Raw genomic sequence first — 25,222 nt, 5'->3', positions numbered from 1 at the left:
GATTTCCCTCTTCTCTTGAGGTGATCATGCGGCTGATATTCGCGTGGACGCTGACATGGCGAGCCGCTGTTGTGCCTTACGTATCTCACGCCTTTTTCGCCCTTCCTCGCCGCCTCTCTCCGTCATAATTGGCGCCGTGGATGGCGCCAATGCTGTCCTCTTCTATGCGTTGGAGGGTGTCTCCTTGCCGTGCGCCGCCTGCCTCCCGCTGCCGTCTCACCCGTCTCTCTCTCTCTCGCTCCCTGTCTGTCTTTGGAACTCCTCTTCTCTTTCTTCCTCTCCCTCTGCCCATCTTCGCTGTTCTTATTTTGTACGCCCCACCTCACCCACACCTCGCGTGTGCGCGTGACCAGAAGCCGACGTAAAGAAAACAAAACAAGTGCGGCCATATTCGCCCTCAGAGCAGGAGGAGAGCGGCAGACTGCAGGGGCTTTCTGCACCATGCGCGTAGGCGCATGCGCATCTGTGGCGAACGCACCTTCTCAAAGGGGTTCGCAGGAAGACCCTTCTTCCTTCCTCCCTCGGCCTTTGGGCGCGTGCCTCTCTCTCTCCCCTCCACACACATGCACTCTCCATCTCGGCTTCTTCCCTCCGCACCTCTGGTTGCCTGCTCGGCTCCATGGCTCCTCCCCGTCATCTGACGCGTGGGTGCGCGCACCCGCCCCCCGTCCCCCCTCTCTGTTTGTGCGGCCCATGTCTCCATCATTCCTTTGCCCCTCCTTTTCATCCCTCTGACCGTCTTTCCCCTTCCGTCTGTCCCTTTTCGCATCACCGCCATCGCCACTGTCCTTGAGCATCTCGGACAGCTCCCACAGGTCCAGTTTGCCTTCCCGCGCGCGATTCACTGCCACCGCGTGCGTGTGCTCTTCGTTCTCCATCGCTTCCTTTTCTCTGTCGATAGGCGCTGTCGCGACGACGTCGACGATTACTCCAACCGACCGAACAGTCAGTCGTACTCTGATCGCGCGTTTTTTTTCGTCTTCCTATCCGGGTGCGCACGTGCGTGATCGAGCGCTTCCTTTCCACTTCCCCCCTCCTCTCTCTCTCTGCCCCGATCTCCAGCACGAACTCATCAGCGCCGCACCCCCCCTTCCACAGCCCCAACGCCCTCGCTCCGTTGTTTCTTTCCTCTTCTTTTCTCTCTGGCGCGGCGTCTCCCCCCTCACCCCCCCTCCCACACACGCCACCGTCCTCCGCAGCCGTCTGCAAACCCTTCACTTCCATTTTCTCTCCTTTGAGAGGATACGCGCCCACGGGGCATACACCGGACGACGGCCCTCAACACGAGAGGCGATACACCGACAGAGTGAACAGCGTCGCAAGCGAAAAACAAACAGCGAGCGTATTCGGACCGCCTGCCCCGCTCCTCTCTCCCCCTTTCTCCGTGGCCCTCTCTTCTCTTTGCCACGCACGCTCCCCGCCAGCAGTGACAGAAAAAGAAACCCGACTCGCCGCCCCCTCCCCCCACGCCGGCTTGCTGCTCACCTTCTCCTCCCGCCCCCCTCTTCTAGCTTCTCTCGGCGCTGCGCTTCCCGTCGCCCCTCTCCCTCTTTTTCCCTCTCTCTGTCTCTAATTGTCCGCCGCCTCGCAAGCTGACCGCACAAGAGCGAAAAAAAAGGGAAGGAGCGGCCCACCATTGCGAAGAGCTCCGCGCTTTGTTCTTCTCTATTAGCACCGTCAACCACTGCCGCGCCACACACCCACACGGAGGCGTACCCTCGCATAGGGTCGGGCTAAAACTTCACTTCCTCTCCTTCCAGCCCCAGCTCTCTCGCCTTCTCTGTACGTGTGCCTGCGAATCAGCATTTCACGGTAGCAACGGTGCCTGCGAGTTTGTGTCGAGGTGGTTCTCGCGGACTGTCTCCCTCTCTGTGCCGTTGCATGCGCGTGCGCGCGTCTCCTCACCCCCCCTCCCCCCCCTACTTCACTTCTGTCCTTTTTTTTTTCGTCGCCACGCCCCTCTCGCCCTCACTCCGCGCGTCTTTTTTTGTTGAATTTCGCGTTTTCTGGGGCTGTGCTGGCCCGTCTAGGTCTGTCTCTGACCGCCTCGCTTTCTCCTCTTCTCTTTCGCTCTGCCGTCTCTACTTCCTCCACCGGACAGACAACGCCTAACGTATCTCCGTCTTCCTCTGTCTGTGACCGTCTGTATACACACCCACACACCTCTCCCCTTCCTTTGTGCTACCTCTATAACGCAATAGCAGCAACGTATCAGCGGAGCAGTAGGAGAAGCATTTTCTCCGTTCGATTTGCTGGAAGAGAAGTGCCTCGCTCACCTCTCTGCTGCTGCTACTGTCTCTCTCTCTCCCTCTCTCTGAGCGTGCGTCCGGCCGCTATCCGGTGAACCCTTTACGCTCTTTTCGCTTTCTCCCTTTCTTCAAAGCCTCCCGCACCAGCCATCTTCCCTTCCCCTCCCCTCTGTCTGCCCTCTGGCCCGTCATCCGCAACGATGTCCGGTGCTTCCAAAGACTTCTACGCCTCGATGGTGCTGAAGTCAAACTACCCCGATGCCCAACCGCCGGCAGCGATGGGGGTGCCGCTAAAGAAGGGCCCCCAGCCATATCGAAGCCCCTATTACATCGGCACAACGGCGAAGCCCGCCCCCGCCCCTGCCCTGAAGCAGCCTTTCTCGCTGCCCGTGGCGCTGCAGAGTACGCAGATGCAGCCGGCGCACACATTTCGTCCGACAGGGCCCATTTCGATGGCCGGCCACGAGGCTTCCGAGTCCGCGAAGCAGTCGGGGAAGATGTACACACACAACCCCTACGCATCTACCTGCACCACGGCCTCCGCCTGCCTCTCCCAGAACGCCACTATGGAGAGTGGTGGCTTCACTTCGCCCTACGTGACAGCGATGGCACCTCACCCTAGTGCCATGACGCTGCCTCGCTCTGGCGGCACCAGCACCTTCCCCGTATATGCCGCCTCGGAAGGCAGCTGCGGTGAGGCCGGCGCGCTGGCGAACATGCTGGAAGAGCAGTTCCTCAGCGTCATTGGGAACATTCCCTCGACAGCGATGTCTTCGCGTGGCCGCCATATTCTTCTCAACGTGCTCCGACTGCAGCACATGGATAAGATTCAGCTGATTTACGATGAGCTTGTGCCACAGTTCAACACCGTCGCCATGGATCAACACGGATGCCACGTCGCACGCACGCTGATCGAGTACATTTCCACCCATCAAATGGAGGCGCTGGTGCCGTACATGGATCCACATGTCATTCGGCAGATGGCCACCGCCACGCAGCATACCCGCCGCGTTCTGCAGGCGGTCTTCGAGCACCACAAGTCCGATGCGCTCATGCCTATCGTTGAGGTGGTGACGTCTGACTGCCAACGCCTATCGGTGACGCAGCAGGGATGCATAGCGATCATACGCATCATCGAGTACGCGAAGCCGGCGCAGAAGCGGACACTGATAAGCGCCCTTGTTCCGCTCCTCTCCACACTGGCCAAGAATCAGTTTGGCAACTACGTGGTGCAGTGCATCCTCAAGAATATGGAGGGCTACGTCTCGTTGCACGACTTGGTTGGCAGTTTCCAGGGGCATTGGGTGGAGCTGTCGTGTGACAAGTACAGCTCCAACGTAATGGAGAAAATTGTCGGGATGCTCAAGGGAAATTTGCGCCAGTGCATCGTGAATGAGCTCATCTTTGATGTCGCACACCTCCAGTGCCTCATGCAGAACAGCTTTGGCAACTACGTCCTGCAGGCTGTGATTGGCAGCGCGGTGAACCAGTACGAGTATGGCTTGATTTACGATGCTGTCACGCCGCTCTTGCACACGAGTCCGTATGGGCACCGAATAGAGGCGAAGCTGAAGGCTCGATATGATGCGCTCTACAGCAAGCCGGCACTGGCAGGCACCGCACCGGCCGATGGCACGGCGACGTGAAGACGCAAAGGAAACTGAAAACGACGAATGAATCGCTTTCGTCTCACCCAGCCAAAAAAATTTTTCTCTTCCCTCTCCTGCACAGCAGCACGAGAGAGCGCGCGCGGGAAGGAGCCGCGGGCTCGACAGGGACGAATGGAAAACAGAGGAGAAAGCAAAGGGCGCGCCGATGATGTGAATCGCTGGCGCTGATGGCAGCTTACACAAATACACACCACCTCACGTGATGGTGCCTTTAGTGTACTTCTTCGCGTCGATATCACTTCCTCCCGTGATGCGACACCATGCTAATGCGCCTGCGTTCGAGTATGTGTATGTGTGGGTTTTTGTGTGTGCCCATGTACATATATGCCAGTGGAGCCACGGGACACTGGAGCTGACGACGAAGACCATCGCGCTGGATGCCCTCCTTTCCCTAGCCCTTTCCTTCTCGCCTTTTCTCTCCCCTCGCCGTTCTCCTGTGTGTGCGCCGGCTTCTCGTCAAGCCCGTTCGATCTTTGCTGTGATGCTTGTGCCTGCTTGTGCTCCCAACAACGTATCTTTTTTTAGGTTCCTCTCTTTACCTGCCTTCACCATATGCCCTCTTTTCTCTGCTCCTCCCCCCCACCCCTCAACGCCGTTCCCTCGGCTCAGCCCCCCTCTCGTGCTTGCGCGCCCTTTCCCCTCTCCGCTTTTTTCTTTTTTTCCTCCCCCGTAATCTGCTGGGTCGCTGGCGCGAACACACACACAGAGAAAGACTCCACTTTCGGTATGAGCTGCCAGTGCGATCCTTTCCGCAGATCAACGAGGCGTCGAAGAATGGGGGAGGGAGGGGCTGAGGCGCTTGCCACTATCGGCAACTTTTTTTTTGGGTGGCGCTGCAGCTCTTTCCGCCCGCCGCGCTTCTCTGCCTCTCTCTTAGCACTGTCGCCTGTCACCACCCTTGCTGATCTCCTATGCATCTATCGCATCTCCTTTTTTCCCTTTCATGTGTCTCTCTGTGCCGAGTCTTGATGTCAGGGGGCGCCTCGGCGTGCCATAGGGATCTGGCCCCCTCCGCCCCCGCTCTCTGTGGGGAGGCCTTGTAGCTCTCCCCCCTCTCCCCTCCCACGGACATTCCCTGTCCACGCCGAGCCCACCTCTGGTGGGGCGAAGGCCACACACACATAGCGTGGGGATGTCAGAGTGATCCCCCGCTACTGCTGCCGGCGGCCAACGCCCTGGATGGCGCAACGACAGTGGGAACTGCGACAGTGAACACGCTTGTGCCGCCCCTGTGATGGGCGAAGTGTCACCGCCGCTGAAACACCGCGCGCAGCCCTCGCATCGCCTGCTGCTGAGCCGCCCGAGGGGCTCAGCAGGTGAACAGCGGCACCATGGGAATGGCTGTGCGGTGGCGGGCGTGGCGGGTGTGGGGGTGAAGCTGGAGGCAATGGCGGTGCGCCGATGCACGAGTCGGTGCACAGCTGCAATGCGTGTGACCGGCAGGGGGCAGGGAGCGGTGGAGAGGGCTTTGACTTGTGCGCTTCACATCACAGCGTGGGCACACGTTTCGAAAGGCATAGGGCATCATCTCGCCTACAGACCCCCCAATTTGCTCACTCTTCTGTTTCTTTTTATCTTTCTTGTTGCTCTTTGCTGCCCTAAATGTGAGGCGCCTACGCTGAGGACCGCAGCGCTGTTGGCGACGTCAGTGCGAGGCGGACATGGCGGATATGCCACGCTGCTCGTCTGTGTTGGGGCACACCCCGTGCCGATGAACAGACGCCGACAGGCAGCTCCCTCCATGTGTGCTGTGTGTTTGCTTTCACCTCTTCTTTCCCTTTAAGCGACCTTTTCGACGCTGTTGTTGCTGAGTGATGCAGCTTTGTTTTTGAGTTTGCCTCTCTTCGTCTTCGCGGTTACTGACCTCTCGTACCTACTTCTCCCTCCTCTCTCTGATGTGTGCCTTTGTCCTCTTTTTTTTTTGCCTGTGTCTGCGTGTTGTCTTATCCGGCGTTTGCGGGGCACTGGGGGTTCATCACACGCGTGCTGCTCGCATTTTCGGAGGGATTCTGTTGTCCACTCTTCAAGGCGGAGTCGCTGCCGATTTTTTTGATGTTCGTTTGTGCTGTTGTATCGCCACTGCTCAGCGCTCATGCGCCTTCTCCAGCGTTTCTGTTACACCCATCGTCTCCTCCCCGAGCACCCTGAGGAGACACGCCCGTCGCGCGCGAACGGTTCCAAACGGCGCCGTTGGGGCGGAAAGACGCGAAGTGATAGAAGGCAAACGTCCGCACCATAGAGAATGCTCTCGGTGCTGCACATATAACCTTCCCTGAGGCACGAAGGCGGCTACGCAAGACGTCACCATTACGTGCACATACGAAGATGGTAGCTTGATGCTAAGATGCGTGCAAGCAAGAGACTCGTCAGTGCAATTGTCGGTGGGACCCGCGATTCACACACTCCATCGCTGCTGTGGCGTGCAAACCGAACTGCCTTGTGCATGCGTATGTAGAGAGGCGAGGAGGCGAAGCAGCAGTGATGTGCCGGTATGCGGGCGCACAAGCATACGCAGGGAGGTAAGCGCAAACGCTTTTTCGCCTCGTACCTGTTAGAGCGCACTCCCGCGTAGCTTTACATCTCCTTTTTTTTTACCCTGCTTTGGTGGTGCGTGCGTGCGTGCCGCAGCCGTGATCATCTCGTTGTCGATGTGGAGCGCATGAGCCGTTGTGTCGAAAGGAGACGGAGGTGTCTGGTGGTGCGTGTGCGTCGGCGGATGACGTCTTACTCATGCACAGACATCCAAAACAAACACGCGCATGCGCAAGGTGGCGGGACTGGCGATCGTGTGCGCACACGCGCGCTGGCGTATGCTGATTTTTTCTCTTCCGTTTCTCGTTTTTGTTTTCGTCCCACCTCTCCCTTTCTTGACGTGCGCTCCCTTTCACTTTTCCTCCCTCGTTTCCCTTCCAACCAGCACTCCTTCGCACACCGTGCTGTGCTTGCTCTTGCGTTGTTCACTCTCAGCCCTCCCCCTTCATGTCTGACTGGCGCCCTCTTGTTCCCCCCTTTCTCTCTCTCCAGCCCTTTCTTTGTGCGCGGTGCTCGCTTTCATGTGCTCATGTTATGATGGTCTACTCGCCCCCCTCTCCTCTTCCCCTCTCACCTTCGCCTCACACAAAAAGTGTTCACGCAGTACGAGCGCACTGTCACAGCACGTGTGCGCGTATGCGCGCGGATGAGAGGGCTTGGGGGCGGGGAAGTGAGTGGAGGCACAGACGGTGGGGAGGGGGAAGAATCCCTTCTCCCTCTTCCACCCGCGCAAGGACGTCGCGGCGAAGATGCAATGAAGGCCAAGAGAGGTACCGTAGACGTGCGCTTAGTTTATCGTTTCCTCGACTGTTGCGAGCAAGGTGTCTTGGGGGGTCTGTGATGGTGGTGCCCTTCCCCTCTTGCGCCGCTTCTTCAGTTAGGCAGCCTCAGATCCACACGCTATCACCATCGGAGAGACTGAGATAGCGGCAGGCATTGACGGCTCACTCAGCTTGCTCGCACATACGTGTAAGTTGATGCGTGAAGGGCAAGGGGATTGAATGCTATGCGTGCATCCGTTGGAGTGCATATTGACGTAGCTCTTGATGTGTCTTAGTGAGTTGAAACTCGTGATGAGCAGCGGAAATCAGTGCATGACGAACAGCAGCAACGTGGGGCACCAACGAGGCGCCGCGAGCAGAGCGTCTCCCAAAGCCACACACAATGCGAAGCGCCCGTGCGTGTATGTGTATGTGTATGTGTATGCGTGTGGCAGCTACGGCACTATCGTGGGCGGTTACCCAAAGCAGCACCAAGTATGGCGTGCAGTGCGACATTCGTGGTGATGCCTGCGCGTAAGGGACGGCGAAAGAAAGGATGCACAGACTGCATATCAAAGTAGTCAGCGGGCTTTTCTCCCTCTCGATCAGCAGAAGCTCACCAGTCACCGGTCCACTTGCCGCTCGAACCATCTCGTCCGTCACAGCCTGCTTTTCTTACCGCTGATGCGCGCCCAAAACTGCATCTGTGAGCGGCCCCCGCAGCTGAGTCGGCGGGGCCTCTCTCCTCTTCTCCTTTGCTACCGGCTCGTTTTCAATCTCGACGCTCTCTCCACTCGGGATGCGGCTGTGCCCCTTCCCCGCAGCACGTGCTATTTTGCACGGCCACGGTGACGGGGAAAGTGGCCACCACAAATACACACACACACACACACGCACAGACACACGTACACGACCGCCTCCACTTCCGTCGCCACTACTTCTGTTCTCAGCTCGTTGTACGCGCACCCTTTCCTTCTTTCATTTTTTTCTTTAGTGCGCTCCGCAGATAACTCCACCATGGGCGCTGAGGTGCCGTGCTTGATAACCTGCAGCTGGGCCGACAACGATTCGCTTCAGGGACACGTACACTACACGTTCATGAAGGAGGGCGGGATGGAGGAGGCAGAGGTGGAGGTGCGCGAGTCGCTGGCGTCGCCGCATGACTCCTCGCTCGATTTTCCCGCGAATAGTGTCGCCCCATGGCTCAGGCTACAGGTTGGGGACGCGGGCGTAGTGGCGCTGTGCTTTGTGACCAATGCGCGAGTGTTGGAGATCCACGACGCCGGCGCTGAGGCGTCAGCGCCCCTGCTTACACACGAGGCGCAGCTCTCCAACCCTGCGAAGGGTCTCCACGCCCATTTCCTCTGTCACGGTGGTGGTGGGGTACTGTTCCCAGCACGGCGTGCGTACCTCCTGAAGCTATTTGCGCGAACACCCAAGACAAGTGTCTTCGTAGCGTCGGTTCACGTAGTCCTCTTCTCCCGTTCGCCCTCTTCTTCTTTCGAGCCCCATGTAGAAGGGCCATTAGAGGGCTGTGGCAGCCCGGAGGTGACGCAATCGCAGAGACCCGCCTCTGAGACACCCACCGCCGTCACGATGGAAGTGTCCAGCGCGCTCCAGCGACAGCTTCTCATGTTGGAGAGCCGCATACGTGGCGCTCTTGACGACGTAGCACAGCGCCTCACCCATCTCGAAGGGCGTGTAAGACGCCTAGAGACGACCTCTGACGGAGCTCACAGGGCGGGGGCTGTCGACAGCGCCACGCAAACGTTTTCCGCTTCTGTGCCCGCCAAGAGAATCTGACGCCTTACCGCATTCTGCTCCCCTTCTCTCTCTCTCGGTGTGTGACGCACTCTCTTCCACCCACTCATACACGTGCGCGGTGCTGCACTTGGAGTGATAAAGGGGCTGACCCCCTCCCCACTCCTCCGCTTCTCCCAACGTGCAGCTGAGGCAGAGGGCAAAACAACCCTTCCAGCGGCGCCGAGCGTTGCATACGTTTCTCTTTCTGCGCACGCACTTTGGCGCCCCGCAAGCACATTCCCCCTTCTTTCTTCTCTTGCATCCAACACCCTTTCCTTTCACGACGTTCTCTCTCCTTTGCGGATCCCATCCGAGCTGCGTTCACGCCACTTACCGCACATTGCCCCCTCCTTCCCCCATCTCCGCAATACCTGACGGCCCCGCGCTCCTTTTCGGGGAACGCTGCCGCCACAACCTCACCACCTCTTCTGGGAGGGGGGGCAGTGCAGACACCGCTTCACGCTTCACCACAGCCGCACGTTCACACACGCACAAGGGCAGAAAAGAAGCCGCGCTGAAAAAGAAGATGCGCTACTTCCGTCCAAGCCGTCCACCGGCCGCGGCAGCGCCAACCTGTGTGCTCGCATCGCGTCATACCTTTCACTCGCAACATCGCACTCCCATCATTCCGCAGGTACACGTCCATGATGGACCTATAGCGCGGCGGATCCACGTCGGCTATTACCTTCACCGTAATCAAGTGGTAAAGCACTCTCCGCATCCCCTAGAAGTAGAGATGAGCTATCTTCTGGAGCGTGAGCAGCAGCGGTACAGCCGGCACGAGTCTGTGGAGTCGGCAACAGCATTTTTTGCAAGCCGTGGGCAGACGATTGACGTTCTCGGCCGCACTGACTCCAATCAGATAAAGGGAAATTTTTTCGGCCTGGAGCTCTACCAGGATGCTATGAAGGTGGTGATGCAGCGCTACGCCCCAGAGAAGCGTGTGACAGCCGCTGACATGTGGCAACCAACTGACTTGGGCGACACGCCGCCGCCACGCCACACGCTGCACCGCAAGCTGGACGACTTTCTCTATCTTATTGTTCAGGAGGAGGCCACAGGTAAGTGGTCCATTCCACACACAGCGCGCAACGACGATGAGTCGCTCCGCATGACAGTCGATCGCGTAATCTCCTCTCAAAACAACGAGGGGCTGGACTGCTACGTCTGGTCGAACGCGCCGCAGGCGACGGTGCTTCTCGAGGATGACAACACACGTCTGTTCATCTACTCTGCGACGTACCTTTCTGGCCGCCCGCAGTTTGCCTCGTGCGAGCCCAAACCTAAGGATCACGCATGGGTGACCCGGCGCGAGATGTGGCAATACAGCGACAGCTTCAAGAGCGCAGAGCTGCTGAAGGCTCTCCTCGACATCAGTGCCGACGGCACCTTCGAGACCTCATGAGAGGGAATTTATCATGTATTTCTCTCTGCCGCCAATCTTGCGTGGTATAGCGCTTCGCCGTCTTTGCAACAATTTTTCTCTGTTCTGCAACTTACCGAGTCGGCTGTCCAGTAGTGACGGTGACGGCTAACGCGGCGCCGAAGGTATGCGCATGTGTGTGCATAGGCCTGGGCCTGCCCTCTGCACTAATCGTACACGGCTTAAGCGCCGAAGACAAACAGCAAATTGAGACACACACACATACAGAGGGAGAGAGAAAGAAATGCGCGTTCACGGCCCACCGCTCAGTCGCCATGCCGCGGGGAGACAAAAGTGGGTGTGCCCGACTTTTCCTGCATCCCCTCGTTGCTGATTATCCTTTCCGTCGCATCGACCTTTATGGTTGGCCGACATGCCTGCCGGTGTGCGTCGCACTCTCTGTAAAGCCACTTGAGCTCGCATGCTGTCTTCCCTACACGCGCTACTTTACTCTCTCTTCCCCCTTCCCCCTCCAACGCTTCTTCGCCCCCTCACTGCCGGGCAGTTTTTCGATATCCTTTGGTTGTTTAGTCTCTACACACGACCTGCTCAAGACACTTTTTCATCTACCGCCCGCCCCCTACCCTCCACGTCTTGCATCGCTGCGCTCCCGATCTTCTCAGCCCCCCTTCTCGACACAGAGGCGCGCCGCCCCTCCCCCTTCCCGTACCCGACCTTGGAGCATCCCCCTACCGCCGGCTTTACCTATCCCTCTCCTTCTTTGTCGTCTCCGAACAACAGCAGCCATGGCCAAGGAAAAAATCACCCTCAAGATCACGGGGAAGAGCGTCACCTACGAAGGCTATCCGGAGCGTCGGACAAAGGACTTGATGGACATCCTGGCCAAGATGGGTGTCGCTGAAAGCGCAGTGCTGACGACCTTCCGAGAGAACATCGAAAACCACAACTCCTATTCCGATGAGCAGGTGATGGCGATGTATGTGGAGGCTAAGACGGCGCGTGAAGAGAAGAACGCTCGTGCAAAGGGCGCCAACCCCCCGTCCGGGTCGCCCACCACCAGCACCGATGCGCGCCCGTCTACCACCGATGATTCGGAGAAGCCGCAGAAGATATTGCTGAACTACCGCGGCAAACAGCTTTCCTACCAAGGTCTACCCAGCGGCAAGCGTAACGCCGTGTTGCAACTGCTGTGCAAGCAGAAGGACCTCACACCAGAGATCGCAGTGGAGACGTTCCGCAGCAACCTCCCCGAGGAGACGTCGACGGACGAAGAAATCTGGATAATGGTCCAAACTCTCATGGAGAAAAAGAAGGCAAAGAACCAATCGAGGCAGAATGACACGGAGGGCGGGCCCGGCAACGGCTCACGGACACCGCCGCCCACGCAGGATGCGAGCGGCACGGGCAGCGCGAATGCTCTCTACGGTGCCGCCGACGACCTAGTCGGCATGTCGGAGAAGGAGCGGGATGACCTGAACGCCTTCATTCTCCAGGTGCTGGAGCAGCCAGCGCAGGATGTTGCCGCTCTCTTGCGTGAGGAGCCAAAGCCTCGCAACGGGGCAGAAGAGCACACCGAGATGGCGCTGACAGCGCGCACGTCGGGTAAAATACCAGTGTATCTGCAGGAGGAAAACAACAGTGGCACAAAGCTCATCTACGCCACGGGCTCCACGACCTTCGAAGAGTTTGCTGCCATTGTCGAGAAGAAGTTTGGCCGGAGGATGGTGATGTCCTTCTACGAGGGCGAAGACATCATTCAGTTGGATGATGACGATGTGCTGGCCATGTACCTGGAGATGACGATGCAAGGTGACCCGAAGAAGATACGCCTCATTTGTTCCACTCCCGACACCCGCAAGCAGGATGTGGATGACAAGTTGACGGAGAACCGCCAGCAGGGCGGCAGCTCACAGGCCGCACAGACGAAAGCAAAGGCGTTCAGCACAGGCGAGCTCTCCATAACGGAGGACTGCACCTACTCCGGTCACTCTCTCGCCGTTTACTGCTGCTGTTTCTCGCCGAAGGGAGACTTATTCGTCACAGCGAGCCGCGACCGCTCCGTCCGCGTGTGGAACTTGCGCTCTGGCAGCTGCACGGTCATGAAGGGCGGCCACAACGGCTTCGTACTGTCCTGCGACTTTTCGCCAAAGGGCAACCGTGTTGTTTCCTCTTCCGATGATCGCACCATCAAATTGTGGAACTTGACTACGTTCACCAAGATCGCCACGCTGAAGGGGCACGAAGACAAGGTGTACTGTGTCAAGTACAACCCTGGCGGTGAGTATATTGCATCAGCTTCCTGCGACAACACGGTTCGTGTGTGGAACGCTGAAACGCAGTCGAAGCTTGTGACGCTGAAGGGACATACCCTCGCGGTTTTTTCATGCGCCTTCAGCCACAAGGATAATGGGAAGTACGTCGTGTCTGGCAGCGATGACCGCATGATTAAGGTCTGGGACTGGGTCTGTGGCAAAGAGGTCAAGTCGCTGGTGGGCCACATCGGCACAGTGTGGACGGTCTCATTCTCCAATAACGACAAGTACATTGTAAGCGGCAGCATGGACTACGAACTCATCCTCTGGGATGCAGCGACCGGAACGCGTCTGCGCTCGATGGATGGGCACAAGACATCGGTTCACCACGCCATCTTCTCCGACGACGACAAGTATATCTTCTCCTGCTCCCGCGACAGTAGTGTCATGGTATGGCGAACGGACAACGGCGAGCACATCGAGACCGTCCTTGGACACCTCAGCACAGTTTACCACATGGACATCAAGAACGAAAAGTTGCTCACCTCCTCTCTGGACGACAAGGTCAAGCTGTGGACAATCAAGCGTCAATAAAGCCAAGAACCAGCAGAAACGGTGGCGGCGCCAACACGGGCGGGAGTGACACATACGAACCGCAGTTGGGAAAAAGGTGTCGGTGTTAAGGCAGACGATGGATGATACGGGGATCGTACCCGAATCCCACTCCACTACTCAGCAGCGGCCAATTGTGCAGATACGCCTGAAGAAGGATGCGCTCATGTGCAGCGCCGTCTTCCCCCCTCTCCCTCCTCCCCCCACCGACGCCTGAGGCCGCCTCATCAGCTTTTTTTTTTCGGCCATCCTCTTGTCGGTTTCATCGCTGCCTGACGGGGTTGGTGCATATCCATGCGTGCGTACAACAGCTGGTTGCCCTTTTAAAAATTTTTTTACCTCCGCATCTTGCTCGCCGCACGTTGGCCGCCGCCGAGGGGGTATCCTTCGAGTGCCGCGCTTCCTTTTCACTTTCTGTCTTTTTGTTACCCTTCGTGTTCTCGCGGGATAGTGGCGACTCAATCCTCTTATCTCTGCATCACAACCTCAGCCTTCACCTGTCCAGTACTGCGCCCTCTCTCCCCCTTCGTCTGCCCACAATTTCTCGTTTATGCGCTCTCTCCTCTCTCTCTCTCTTACGCGATGCTTAGAGCAGAAGGGGAGGAAACAAGAGCGGGGAGGGTGGAGGCATGACCAATCGAAATCCACACGCGCCCGCACGTATATATATATATATATGTATCCTCTGCCCTTCAACCCCTTCTCCATCTCTGGCTGTGTTTCTTCTCTTCCGGCTCCCTCTTTTTCCTTTTGTTGTCTGTTGCCTTCCTGTACTTCTCCTCCCCTGTCTTGGTACGCGCTTGCTTGTGCATGTCTTTGCACCTGGTCTGTTTAGTCTCGCTATCTGTGGCGGCATCGTATGCCACAACGGCTCTTTCTTCTGGACGCGTTCTCGGTTCGCACGCTGTGTTTCTTATTCTTTTTTTCCCTTTCTCTCGCTTATGATTCTCTTTCTCTCTCGCAGTCAAATGGTGCGATTGTGCTCTCTGCCTCTTTTTATTCCCGATGCTGACAAGCGCTCGAAAAGGGAAAAAGAAAGAGAGGGAGAAGCGATCGCGCGCGTGAACGTGGCCGCGATGATGACGAAGACAGAGACGGGTGGGTGACCCACAGGCATGTGCAATCGACGCACCCCCTGGATGCGTTTTCTTTTTGTTTTTGGGGGAGTTGCGCATGGGAATAGGAAACCGGCTGACCCCCGCCTTTTCTCATGTCTCCCCTTTGCTCTTCGTCCCCCTCGTGCCCCCCTCCCCCGCTCCACCACCCAATACTGTCGCTTTTGTTGTTGTTGGTCAGCTCTTCTCTTCTTTGCCGTTTGTCTTCTCCCACCTGCCGCTTCTGCCGGCAATCGTCACCTCTCCCCCGTTTTCTCACTGTTTTTGTCTTTTGTGTTGTGTGTGTGCCTTTCGCGCTCCGAAGACGCCTGTGACTGCCTGATGAGCCGGCTCCTTTTTGGGCTTGTTCTGTCTTGTCTTTCCCTTTATTGCCCGTCCCCCTTTTCGCTCTCTCGCCGAAACTTCACTGCTTCTCTTTTTCCAGACTCCAAAGAAATCCTGTTCGCGTGTTCGTAGAGGTGCCTATTAGGTTATCTTCTTCTCATGGCTTAGGTTTGTGTGCACTCCCCCCCCCGTGTAAGGGTGCGCTCTCACCCATCCATTTCTCTTCTCGCGCCTTCCTTCTCGTCTTCAGTCCCATGACGTCGTTGATGGATGGCAATCCTACGAGCGCCCAACGTCGGAGCAAGAGTGAGGGCGTGTATGTTGGATTTACCTCAGTGGGTACATCACGTTTCTTGGTGGACTTGCGCTTGTGCGCCGCCTCGTATGCAAGCGTTTTGTATTTTCTAGGAATGTGTACATGACGTGCGCTTGTGCACCCAACCGCGCACGCTACTCATGCTGACTATGGACGAGTTTGCATCTCTCAATGCGAGAGCTCATGCGCCGCGCTTCCTCCTTTCTCTAGACACTCATCTACGGGCGCGCACACTTAAACACAGAGACACAAGGATTTCACCTTCCTCTATCAGAGAGGGAAAAAATGGGGCGCTGACGCCCCTCCACCGACTCCTCTCCTCCCTTCTGTGATGCTGCTGTTGCCACTGGTGTGCCTTTCCCTCTTTCCTTTCTTCATGTTACACGTGTTTTCCATCCACAGAACGGGGGCGCTTCTCTCTTTCGCTCTCATTACGCCAACTTTTAGGCCTTCTTCGTCCTTTGCCCCCTCTCCGTTATGTTGGCGACAGAGCGTTTTTTGTGTACGTATGACGGAAGAAAAGCGGAAAAAAAACTGTGTACGCTGTGAGTATCGCTCATTTTTCTCCCTCTCTTTCTCTCTCTTTTCGCAGATGCTCTTTCCTTTCGCTTTCTCGTTTCGCGTTTTCGGCCCCCCTCATCCCCTCCCGCATTCTGATGTCGCACGCACGAAGAGCATCGACCACGCAAAAGCAAGAGGGAAAAACAATAAAGCCACGCAGACGAAAACGCGCGCAGGCGCCGCGGACAAGACACGGCAATGAAAAAGGCGGAAGAAAACAAAGGGACAAGCACGTCACTCAGGAACACGCAAAACGCTCGCATATGTCCCTCCTCATCGTAACGCCCTCTCCTCCTTTCTCCTCGCACTTGTTTCTCTCCTCTTCTGACATTTTCGTGATTGCGCTCTGTTTTGTCTGCACATGTGTGTGCGTGCGTGTCTGCCTATCGTCGTCGTCGTCGCCACTCCGCACCTCTTCCCAATGCCAATTTCCTCCTGCTTTGGTCTTTTTTGTGCTGTTGGCCTGCCTGTCTGTGCTTTGTCCGCTTCCCTCTTTTGTTTTGTTGTGGCACTCTGCTCTTTTTCCCCCTTTTCTAGGATGGTGATCTGTCGAGTGCTCACAGGCTGATGTGCGTCAATGCGTAGCGCCATTGCTCACCTTGTATTGCCGTGTTCAAGCGCATCTCTATGTCTATATGCCTCGCTCGTTTGTTTCTTTCGATTTCTCTTCTTTATTTTCGCTTGTTGATCGGCGACGGCAAATTACTGCGCATGGCGCAAGAACAACAACAAAACCGAAGCAGAGGAGAGGGTCGAAACATTGAGACGAAAAAAAAAAGGTGGCTCGCTCTACACCACATGCAACAAATGCAGACACCAACTGTCCCCGCTGGTATAGGAGAGGCGAGAAACGGATGTGCACATGAAGCTATCAAAGAGAGGAGAGAAGAAGTCAGAGACTACAAGTGGGTGCAATGCCCAAGAGCTCATCGTTGATTGAACCGTTTTCCAATGCCTCACACTTTCATCAGGCGACCCCACCCCGACATTTTCCTCCCTTGTGATTCCCCACGTCCCTTGGCGTCGTTGCTCTGCACTTTTCCTCTTTGTGGCTCATTTTTAATTTCCGTCTCTCGCGCTCTCTCTCTGCGTGTGCGGCTGTGTGCGCGTGGCCACACGTACGTGTGCTTCTGCAAGATATTGCTCCCTTTTTTCTTTCCTCTCTTCTTCCTTGCTCTTTATTGGTATCTTCTAAGCACCTTTCCTCTAAAATGAAGCATCAAAAACTTACTGCAAAGAGAAATGCCCAGCGCGACTGCTTCGTCAGTCGCGAACATACCCAAGACACCTGAGTGGGTGCGCACACGGGCTGAGCGTGTCGTGTGAAACGAGTGGCGAAGAGCGAGGACGGCGGTGGACCGCCTCCCTTCCGTCCTTCCTCTCTGTTCCCCTCGCAGTGCGCGTTCTTCAGGCGAGAGCGACCATGGCTCTCCGTGCCCACCGCATCTTTCCACTCTGATGTCTGCCACCAGCAGCTATAAATATGCGTGGCACCCCATCCATACGAAAAACATGGGGCCCGCAGCACAGTCGCGCTGGTCGCGATGCCGGACGAACCTCGCAGGCGATACTCCCGCACTATCGCCACGCGTGATTCTCGGGCAAACGCGAACCACTCCTCTCTCTCTCCCGCTCTGTCAACTTCACTGCTTCTCTCTTACCTTCTCTTACTCCGCCTAGCCTTCTAGTTCATGCGCACTTTCTCTCCATCTCTGGCTGAACGTACGGCTATGCTTGGGGGGTTGTGATGGCGGCGGCCGCCCCACTGTAGTATGGTGGCTCTGTGCGTCCTCTGTGGGGAAGCCGGGAGTTTCCAACCTGTCCTCGGGTAGGGCTGTCGGCTCTTGGCACCTGTGACCGGTTCCGCGCTGAGGCTTTGCCGAAAGGACACGTGACCATTTCATCAGCCACACCAGCTCTATCCTCATCGTGCCGGCCACCGAAAGTATACGAATTTCGACGCGCTCACTCTCTGCCGTCGGAACATCAGCTGAATCCCATTCCACCCCTGCCGGTCGCACACAGGCGCACGCGCCTGATGGTCCAAAGCGGCGGCAGACACGCATTGCAGCTGTGCACCGACTCGTGCATCGGCGCACCGCCATTGCCTCCAGCTTCACCCCCACACCCGCCACGCCCGCCACCGCACAGCCATTCCCATGGTGCCGCTGTTCACCTGCTGAGCCCCTCGGGCGGCTCAGCAGCAGGCGATGCGAGGGCTGCGCGCGGTGTGTTTCAGCGGCGGTGACACTTCGCCCATCACAGGGGCGGCACAAGCGTGTTCACTGTCGCAGTTCCCACTGTCGTTGCGCCATCCAGGGCGTTGGCCGCCGGCAGCAGTAGCGGGGGATCACTCTGACATCCCCACGCTATGTGTGTGTGGCCTTCGCCCCACCAGAGGTGGGCTCGGCGTGGACAGGGAATGTCCGTGGGAGGGGAGAGGGGGGAGAGCTACAAGGCCTCCCCACAGAGAGCGGGGGCGGAGGGGGCCAGATCCCTATGGCACGCCGAGGCGCCCCCTGACATCAAGACTCGGCACAGAGAGACACATGAAAGGGAACAAGAAAACTAGTGAATACAGAAAGAGGGTGGAGTGGCAGAGGCCTCGGTCGTGAAGGTGGCCTGCGTTCTCTTGAGCCTCCTTCATCACAGCCCTGGAACACCTCATGTCAACCGCGTGCAAGACGTTACTTATCCTGCGCTGATGCGGCGCACCCAGTATCACTTGCGCGCATCAAAACGTGCTCGACACTCGAAGATGTGTGCGGCCGCTCGCGCAGCGAATATGCAACCAAAGCACAATGAGGAAGAAGGCGGACCATACGCGCGACCCGCTCTCATGGCCAGACATTCCTTTCGAGGCGCGCAGAGGATGCAGCCATGGTGCATTGTGCGTCGAGTGGAGTTTGCCTCTATGCCTGTTGTTGCTGACGAGCTCATGAGATCGTCTTTGCCTCTGGCGCAAACGTGACAGCCGACTTTTCTTCCGTCTCCTCTTCCGCGCTCTCCAAAAACCAAGCCGCCTGCCCCCCCCCCCGTGGGCCTCTTTCTCTCCAGCATAGCGTAAGGCGTGCGCAGGCCCACCACTGGTGACGCTTCTGTAGGCTTGCTCTCACCACCGCTCGTTTTCGACAGCCTGCCGTAGCCCTCCCTTTCCTCATTTTCCTCACCTCATCACCGCTTTCAACGGACGCCGCTCTCCTTTGCCCGCCTCTCTCTCTTGCCGACCACTAGCCTCTTGTTCACACCTGTGCGTTCCCTCTCAGAGACATACCTGGCCGCCCCGCAGCTGTATCGTGCACCATAGCCGGACCTCGAGCGCTCCCTCTTTCCCCCGATGCTTGCTGGTGCACTGCCCCTGGAAGGGCTGACCCTGATCGCCGACTATTTCGATCCCGCCTGTGTTCCCCTCGCCTTCACAAGCGTCTCGCCTGCCGGGCGTGTGGCTGGGGAGATCGCTGCCTTCGCGTGCCCCGCGCACTCCTACGGCTATGCCGCGTCCTCTCGGACGCCAATGCTCAGCATGGATCCGTCCTTCATGGAGCGTGCTGCAGTCATAACGGACACTCAGCAGGTAAAGAATGCGGAGTGGTGGATGGCGCGTAGCCGCTGCCTTGACGGCAGCGACGACCCACACCCCTACCCCCTCCGAAGCGTGCACTTCTGCCTCAGTTCAGCCCTGGAGCTCTCCGTGGATCTCCTCGCCCGTGTACCGCTCTGCGCATCCACCGTCACAATACTCAACTTGAATGCCCGCTGCGATAGCCACAATCACATTTCCAGTCTCGGTGCCATCTCTCGCCTCGTCCACTTGCGCGAGCTGCTCATGAAGAACACGACGGTGCTACAGTCCACTCGCCAGCTACCCATGACCATGACACAAGAACTGCACGCGGTGTTTCGCAAGCTGCGCAAGCTCGTTGTTGGAGACTTCTACCTTGTCAAACATCTCCCCCTGCACGACTTGCCCGAGCTGGAGGAGGTGGACTTGGGCGGGACAGGTGTGACGAACGACGTCGTGCAGGCATTGTCGAGCTGCCACCGCGTGCATACCCTCACACTAAGCGGTTGCGTCGGCATCGACTCGTTCGCTCCTTTGACAGCGCTGACGCGTCTCACCCAGCTTGATGTGTCGCACACGCGCCTTGACAACGCGGAGCTTCTCTACCTCTGCCACAGCTGCTCACAGCTGTCCTTTCTTGCACTGAATAGCTGCAATCGCATCACGGACTTCTCCCCACTAGCGCTTCTAGAGGACTTGAAACACCTCCACGTAGCCCGAACGCGTTTCCGAAACGCTGACCTTGCGCGCATCCACGCGCTTCCAGAGCTGATAGAAGTGTACATGTCATCGTGCCGCGTCGTCGATATCTTCACTCCGCTAGCAGAGCTCCAGACGCTGCGGGTGCTTGACTTGCGCGACACGTGGATGGACGATGCCGGCGTTGAGGCTGCCGCACGGTGCTGCCAGCTATTAAGCCTCAACCTCAGCGCCTGCCCCGCCATCGAAAACTTCTCCCCCCTCGCACAGCTCCCGTTTCTGAAGGAACTTAACCTCTCCTTCTCGCCAGTGACGGACACATGCCTGGCAACGCTCTGCTTCGCCGCGACAAGTCTCCGCGTCCTCCTGCTCAATGGATGCCGTCTTGTGAGTGACTTTACGCCACTTCGTAGGCTCGTGTCACTGGAGGAGCTTGGCGTCTGCGACACGGCCTTTAACGATGTCGCTCTCGAGGCCGTAGCGCAGTGTCCTCAGCTGACGAAGCTGCACCTGCACGTGTGCACTGGTCTCACATCGTTGACTCCGTTGTCCGCTTGCGAACACCTCGTCTTCCTTGGTATCGGTGGCACGCGCTTCTCGAGCAACGCATCTGAGCGCGACTGCCTCTCTCTCCAGGAGCGCGGCGTCCACCTCAGTCATCAGGTGTTTCTCGGCACCAACTTTTAGGGGTCCTCCGATGTGGCATCGTGAGTGAAGCACTAGTCCGGCACCACCTCCATTTCCCTGTTGCACTCGACGGAGGTGACGAATAAACCTGGGAGACGAGGAGGGGCGCTGTCTACATTTCACTTGTCATGAAACGCTCTTTTCTTCCCCTTCGCCCCTGACTTGCTGTGCTGCTGTCGTTTCTCTCTTTTCCTTTTCGCAGCTCCCTTCGTATACGCGCGACAGCAGCTAAGGAGGAGAAGGGACGCCTGCGCAGTCTCGAAGCCTCTTTGTTGCCCTTGTCTTTTCTTTTGGAAGGAGGCGGTGCAAATTCACATCACGCGCAGCCAGCTTGTCACAGTGATCGAGAGCAAAGGTATGGGCCTATCGCTGCTCTCAAAGTTTCTCCTCCTCTCTCACCCTCACCCTCCTTTCATTTCTTGCTACGAAGCTGTTTCTCTGCTTGTTGTCCTGGCCCCCGACTGCCACACCAGTGACTCCATTTTGGCGCTTACGGTGCTCCGATGGGACGCACATCTTTCTCCAACATAGTCGCCTGCGAAACCATCCTATCTGTATTCACTCTCGTATAGCTTCTCTTTCCTTGCTGCTGCTTCTTTCACCCAGTCTTGCGTACGATTCGCTTCTCCCTTTCATTGTGTCCGTTAGGAGGGCACTGGGCGACTCAACGCACGAACGCGGACTCCGCACGCGTTTTGATACGCACACCAAATTACCTCTATGCAAGCACAGGAGCCCCGGGCGCGGCAATCTGGAGTGCATGTCCTACCATGAACTGCTAACCTCGGCTCTGTTTTTAGGTGCAGAGGAACGATAGAAGCATAGGCCCCCCCTTCCTTCCTTCTTTCCTCCCTTGCTCTTTCATGTACACGTGAGGATCGCCCCCACAAATATCTTCACCCAAGTACGACCGTACGCTCTTGGACAGGCCACTAGTGCTACCCATGCGCAAAGGCGCGAGGCGCAGCACACATCTTACACAAACAGGCTTGCATTCTCCTTCTTCTGCTCTGTTGTTGTGCTTGGTTCATGTTGAGACTGCGTCTCTTTGCTCTCCCTCTCTGTCTTGTGTTGCTGTGCCATCTGGAGTTGGTGTTTGGGTTTGCGTCTGCGTTTGTGTGTGCGCACGAATGAGTGTGTCCCCTTTTTTTCACCGTTAGCAGTTTTGTTTCTCCCTTCACCCTTTGCCGCTCTCTCCATTACAGTGATCACCGTCTTCAACGACTCTATGTCGCAACTACCCATGAACCGTCGCAGTGCAGAAGTGCGATAGTATAGAAGCGATCCTGTCTCTCACTCGCAGAGCCCCCGCACCAGCTGATACAAGGGCGATTCACCGCGCACGGAGTCACATAATCGAAGCAGCAAAGCCGTCTGCTCAACGCTTTTCTTCTCCTCTCCAGTCTTTGCCTTTTCGTTCTTTGCGTTCTTCTTCGGCGACATTAGCGCTTCTCCCTCATCTTCACTCTCATTGCTTTCTCTCACCCGATGTGCGTAAGTGGGTGTGTCCTGCGTCCGCCGTGCGTGTATGGCTCTTTCCCCATGCCTGACTCGCTCCTCTCTTCCCTTTTCGTCCTTTTATCTTACCACCTCTGCTTCAGGCACTCGCTCTCTCCCTCTTTTAGCCTCTATCGTATAGGGACATACACGTGTACAAGAACACGCGCGCGAATAGCTGTTCTGCGTTCCCTCATTGTGCTTTCGCAATGCGTCAACCTGCCGTACAAGATCTATGAACGCTGACACCAGCGCCTGCACAACCGACGATTCATCCATGAGTTTAGCTCGCCATTCCCGTGGTAGTAAAACAATCCATGAAGACTTTTCTTTTTTCCTCTATCCGCCGCAAATCACCCTATCAAGTGTACCCAACTTGTGTTTTCAGCCACACAGTGATCTTACTCTTTCTCCCCCGACTCCCGTGGCTGTGAAAGCCGCACGGCGACCGACTTAAGCCACCCTCCTTCCCTAGCTCATATGACCTCTGACAGGTTGGCACCCTTTCCGCCTCGCCCTCACTCCCCCTCCATCCCTCTTTTCTCCACCCTCACTCCCGCCTTTTTGTTTCACTTCTGTGGCTGTCGCCAACGCAACTCTTCAACCCTTGCTTCATTCACAGCTCATCTTTCGACCACCCACTTTCCCTCCACCATACTTCCCCCACATATCCAACCATGGCCAAGGGTAAGCGCTCCACTGATGCCAAGGGCACCCACAAGCGGCAGAAGAAAGTGCTGCGCGACAACATCCGCGGCATCACGCGTGGCTCCATCCGACGCCTCGCGCGCCGCGGCGGCGTGAAGCGCATCTCGAGCGACATCTACGAAGAGGTGCGCCGCGTGCTGAAGACCTACGTGGAGGACATTGTGCGCTGCAGTACGGCCTACACCGAGTACGCGCGCAAGAAGACTGTGACGGCGTCGGACGTCGTGAACGCGCTGCGCAAGCGCGGCCACATGCTGTACGGCTACGCGTGAGGCATCGACACACCGTAGCCTTTGCTGAGGACGTATGATACATGCCAAGAACCCCTGAAGTCCCCACCTCCTTATAGATGCTTTTTTTGTGCTTCCGTTATTTTCTCTTCTCCCCCTACCTACCAGCCTACCCTGTTCTGCCCCCATGCATCATCTCGTCGCCACTACGCCGCTCCGTCTATCCACTACACAATGAGTCTGCGTCGCTGCACCAGCACGCCGCTCTCTGTGTGTGCGTGTGGCGCCGTGGTCAAGGCGACCGGAAGAAAAACCACCTCGAAAAAAGACACGCACCAAACAGCGAAGAAGCTGCAATATCCCGAAAGGACAAAAAGCAGCTGAACACTTGTGACAGTCAAATCCCTGCACGGTGGCACCCGCCTAAACCCCTCTCGCGCTTCCCACCCTGACTGTACGCACCTCTTATGCACCTCAATGACAGAACGGCCACGTGCCATTCGAAAGGGCCTTCTCCTTTTCGTGACAACGACGCTACCATCTTCTTTTCGCCCCTCTCCCTCTCCCTCTCCCTCTCCCTCTCCCTCTTCCTCTTCCTCTTCCTCCTCTTCGCCTTGCCGCCCACCCGCGAGTGACACAGTGACAGCAGAAGAGTCCTCCCTCTTACGCGGATGGAACAGGCGCCTCATACATTTCTCATGCGCCCCTATGGTCTAGCGGCCATCTTCCCTAGTGCAGCCATGCAGCCGACCACTCAGGCACGAGCACGAGAGAATACAGTTAGTACCAAGATGCAGCGCCTGTTCTCTAGACGTGCTTCAGGTGCACTCTCCGTATCTTTCCGCACCCCTCTCCAGCTACGTCCTCCCTACTAACCTCGCATGCTTAAACACACCTTCGAGCACCACAAGCAGCGTTCTTCCTTTCCCACTTTTCTGTCTCCTTGGTTACATCGTATTCCACTAAACACCGCCACATTAAGGCTCAGGGTTAAGGGTTAAGGGTTAAGGGTTAAGGGTTAAGGGTTAAGGGTTAAGGGTTAAGGGTTAAGGGTTAAGGGTTAAGGGTTAAGGGTTAAGGGTTAAGGGTTAAGGGTTAAGGGTTAAGGGTTAAGGGTTAAGGGTTAAGGGTTAAGGGTTAAGGGTTAAGGGTTAAGGGTTAAGGGTTAAGGGTTAAGGGTTAAGGGTTAAGGGTTAGGGTTAAGGGTTAAGGGTTAAGGGTTAAGGGTTAAGGGTTAGGGTTAAGGGTTAAGGGTTAGGGTTAAGGGTTGGGGTTAGGGTTAAGGGTTAAGGGTTAGGGTTAGGGTTAAGGGTTAGGGTTAAGGGTTAAGGGTTAAGGGTTAGGGTTAGGGTTAAGGGTTAGGGTTAAGGGTTAAGGGTTAAGGGTTAAGGGTTAGGGTTAGGGTTAGGGTTAGGGTTAAGGGTTAGGGTTAGGGTTAGGGTTAGGGTTAGGGTTAAGGGTTAAGGGTTAGGGTTAGGGTTAGGGTTAAGGGTTAGGGTTAGGGTTAGGGTTAGGGTTAGGGTTAGGGTTAGGGTTAGGGTTAGGGTTAGGGTTAGGGTTAGGGTTAGGGTTAGGGTTAGGGTTAGGGTTAGGGTTAGGGGTTAGGGTTAGAGGTTGAGGTAGTTAGGAGTTAGGGTTAGGAAGGTTAGGAGTTAGGGTTAGGGTTAAGGTTAGGAGGTTAGGATTTAAGGGTTAGAGTTAAGGTAAGAGTTAGAGTTAAGTTAAGATTTAGAATTAAAGATTAAGGTTAAAATTTAAGTTCAAATTAAATTAAAGTCAAGTCAAGTCAAGGTTAGAATTAAGAGTTAGAGTTAGAGTTAAGATTGAAATTAAGTCAAATTAGAAATTAAAATTAAAGTTAAAATTAAAGTTAAAATTAAAATTAAGTCAAGTTAAAATTAAAATTAAGTCAAGTCAAGTCAAATTAAGTTAAATTAAATTAAAGTCAAGTCAAATTAGAATTCAAATTAAGTCAAATCAAAGTTCAAATTAGAAGTCAAATTAAGTCCAAGTCAAGATTAAATTAAATTAAGTCAAGTCAGAATTAAGTCAAATTAGAGTCAAATTAAAGTTAAATTAAGTTAAATTAAATTAGGTCAAGTCAAATTAGAAATTAAAATTAAATTCAAATTAAATTAAGTAAATTAAGTCAAAATTAAGAATTAAGGTAGAATTAAATTAAATTAAGTCAAGTTAAAATTAAGAATTAAGTCAAGTCAAGTCAAGTCAAGTCAAGTCAAGTCAAGTCAAGTCAAGTCAA

At 56.0% G+C, this 25,222-nt stretch overlaps 5 protein-coding genes across 5 annotated transcripts; all 5 read left to right on the top strand.

The window, feature by feature from the left end:
* Positions 1-2,449: 2,449 nt before the first annotated feature.
* On the top strand, positions 2,450-3,895 carry LSCM1_07918 (uncharacterized protein; the record flags this gene model as incomplete). Its single annotated transcript, XM_067325266.1, has 1 exon — positions 2,450-3,895. The coding sequence occupies one exon, from the start codon at positions 2,450-2,452 to the stop codon at positions 3,893-3,895; it is 1,446 nt and encodes a 481-aa protein (XP_067181122.1).
* Positions 3,896-8,229: 4,334 nt separating this feature from the next.
* Positions 8,230-9,015, top strand: LSCM1_07917 (uncharacterized protein; the record flags this gene model as incomplete). The annotated part of the gene is made up of 1 exon (XM_067325265.1): positions 8,230-9,015. One exon carries the CDS (start codon positions 8,230-8,232, stop codon positions 9,013-9,015), a length of 786 nt encoding a protein of 261 aa, XP_067181121.1.
* A 2,169-nt stretch (positions 9,016-11,184) lies between these two features.
* LSCM1_07915 (uncharacterized protein) lies at positions 11,185-13,245 on the top strand (the record flags this gene model as incomplete). The annotated part of the gene is made up of 1 exon (XM_067325264.1): positions 11,185-13,245. The coding sequence occupies one exon, from the start codon at positions 11,185-11,187 to the stop codon at positions 13,243-13,245; it is 2,061 nt and encodes a 686-aa protein (XP_067181120.1).
* Positions 13,246-18,916: 5,671 nt separating this feature from the next.
* LSCM1_07914 (uncharacterized protein) lies at positions 18,917-20,527 on the top strand (the record flags this gene model as incomplete). Its single annotated transcript, XM_067325263.1, has 1 exon — positions 18,917-20,527. One exon carries the CDS (start codon positions 18,917-18,919, stop codon positions 20,525-20,527), a length of 1,611 nt encoding a protein of 536 aa, XP_067181119.1.
* A 2,174-nt stretch (positions 20,528-22,701) lies between these two features.
* On the top strand, positions 22,702-23,004 carry LSCM1_07913 (uncharacterized protein; the record flags this gene model as incomplete). Its single annotated transcript, XM_067325262.1, has 1 exon — positions 22,702-23,004. One exon carries the CDS (start codon positions 22,702-22,704, stop codon positions 23,002-23,004), a length of 303 nt encoding a protein of 100 aa, XP_067181118.1.
* Positions 23,005-25,222: the final 2,218 nt, after the last annotated feature.

This window comes from Leishmania martiniquensis, chromosome 6 (assembly GCF_017916325.1).
Source record: "Leishmania martiniquensis isolate LSCM1 chromosome 6, whole genome shotgun sequence".
In the NCBI taxonomy this organism is placed as follows: Eukaryota; Euglenozoa; class Kinetoplastea; order Trypanosomatida; family Trypanosomatidae; genus Leishmania; species Leishmania martiniquensis.
This window is presented reverse-complemented; position numbering and strand designations above follow the sequence as displayed.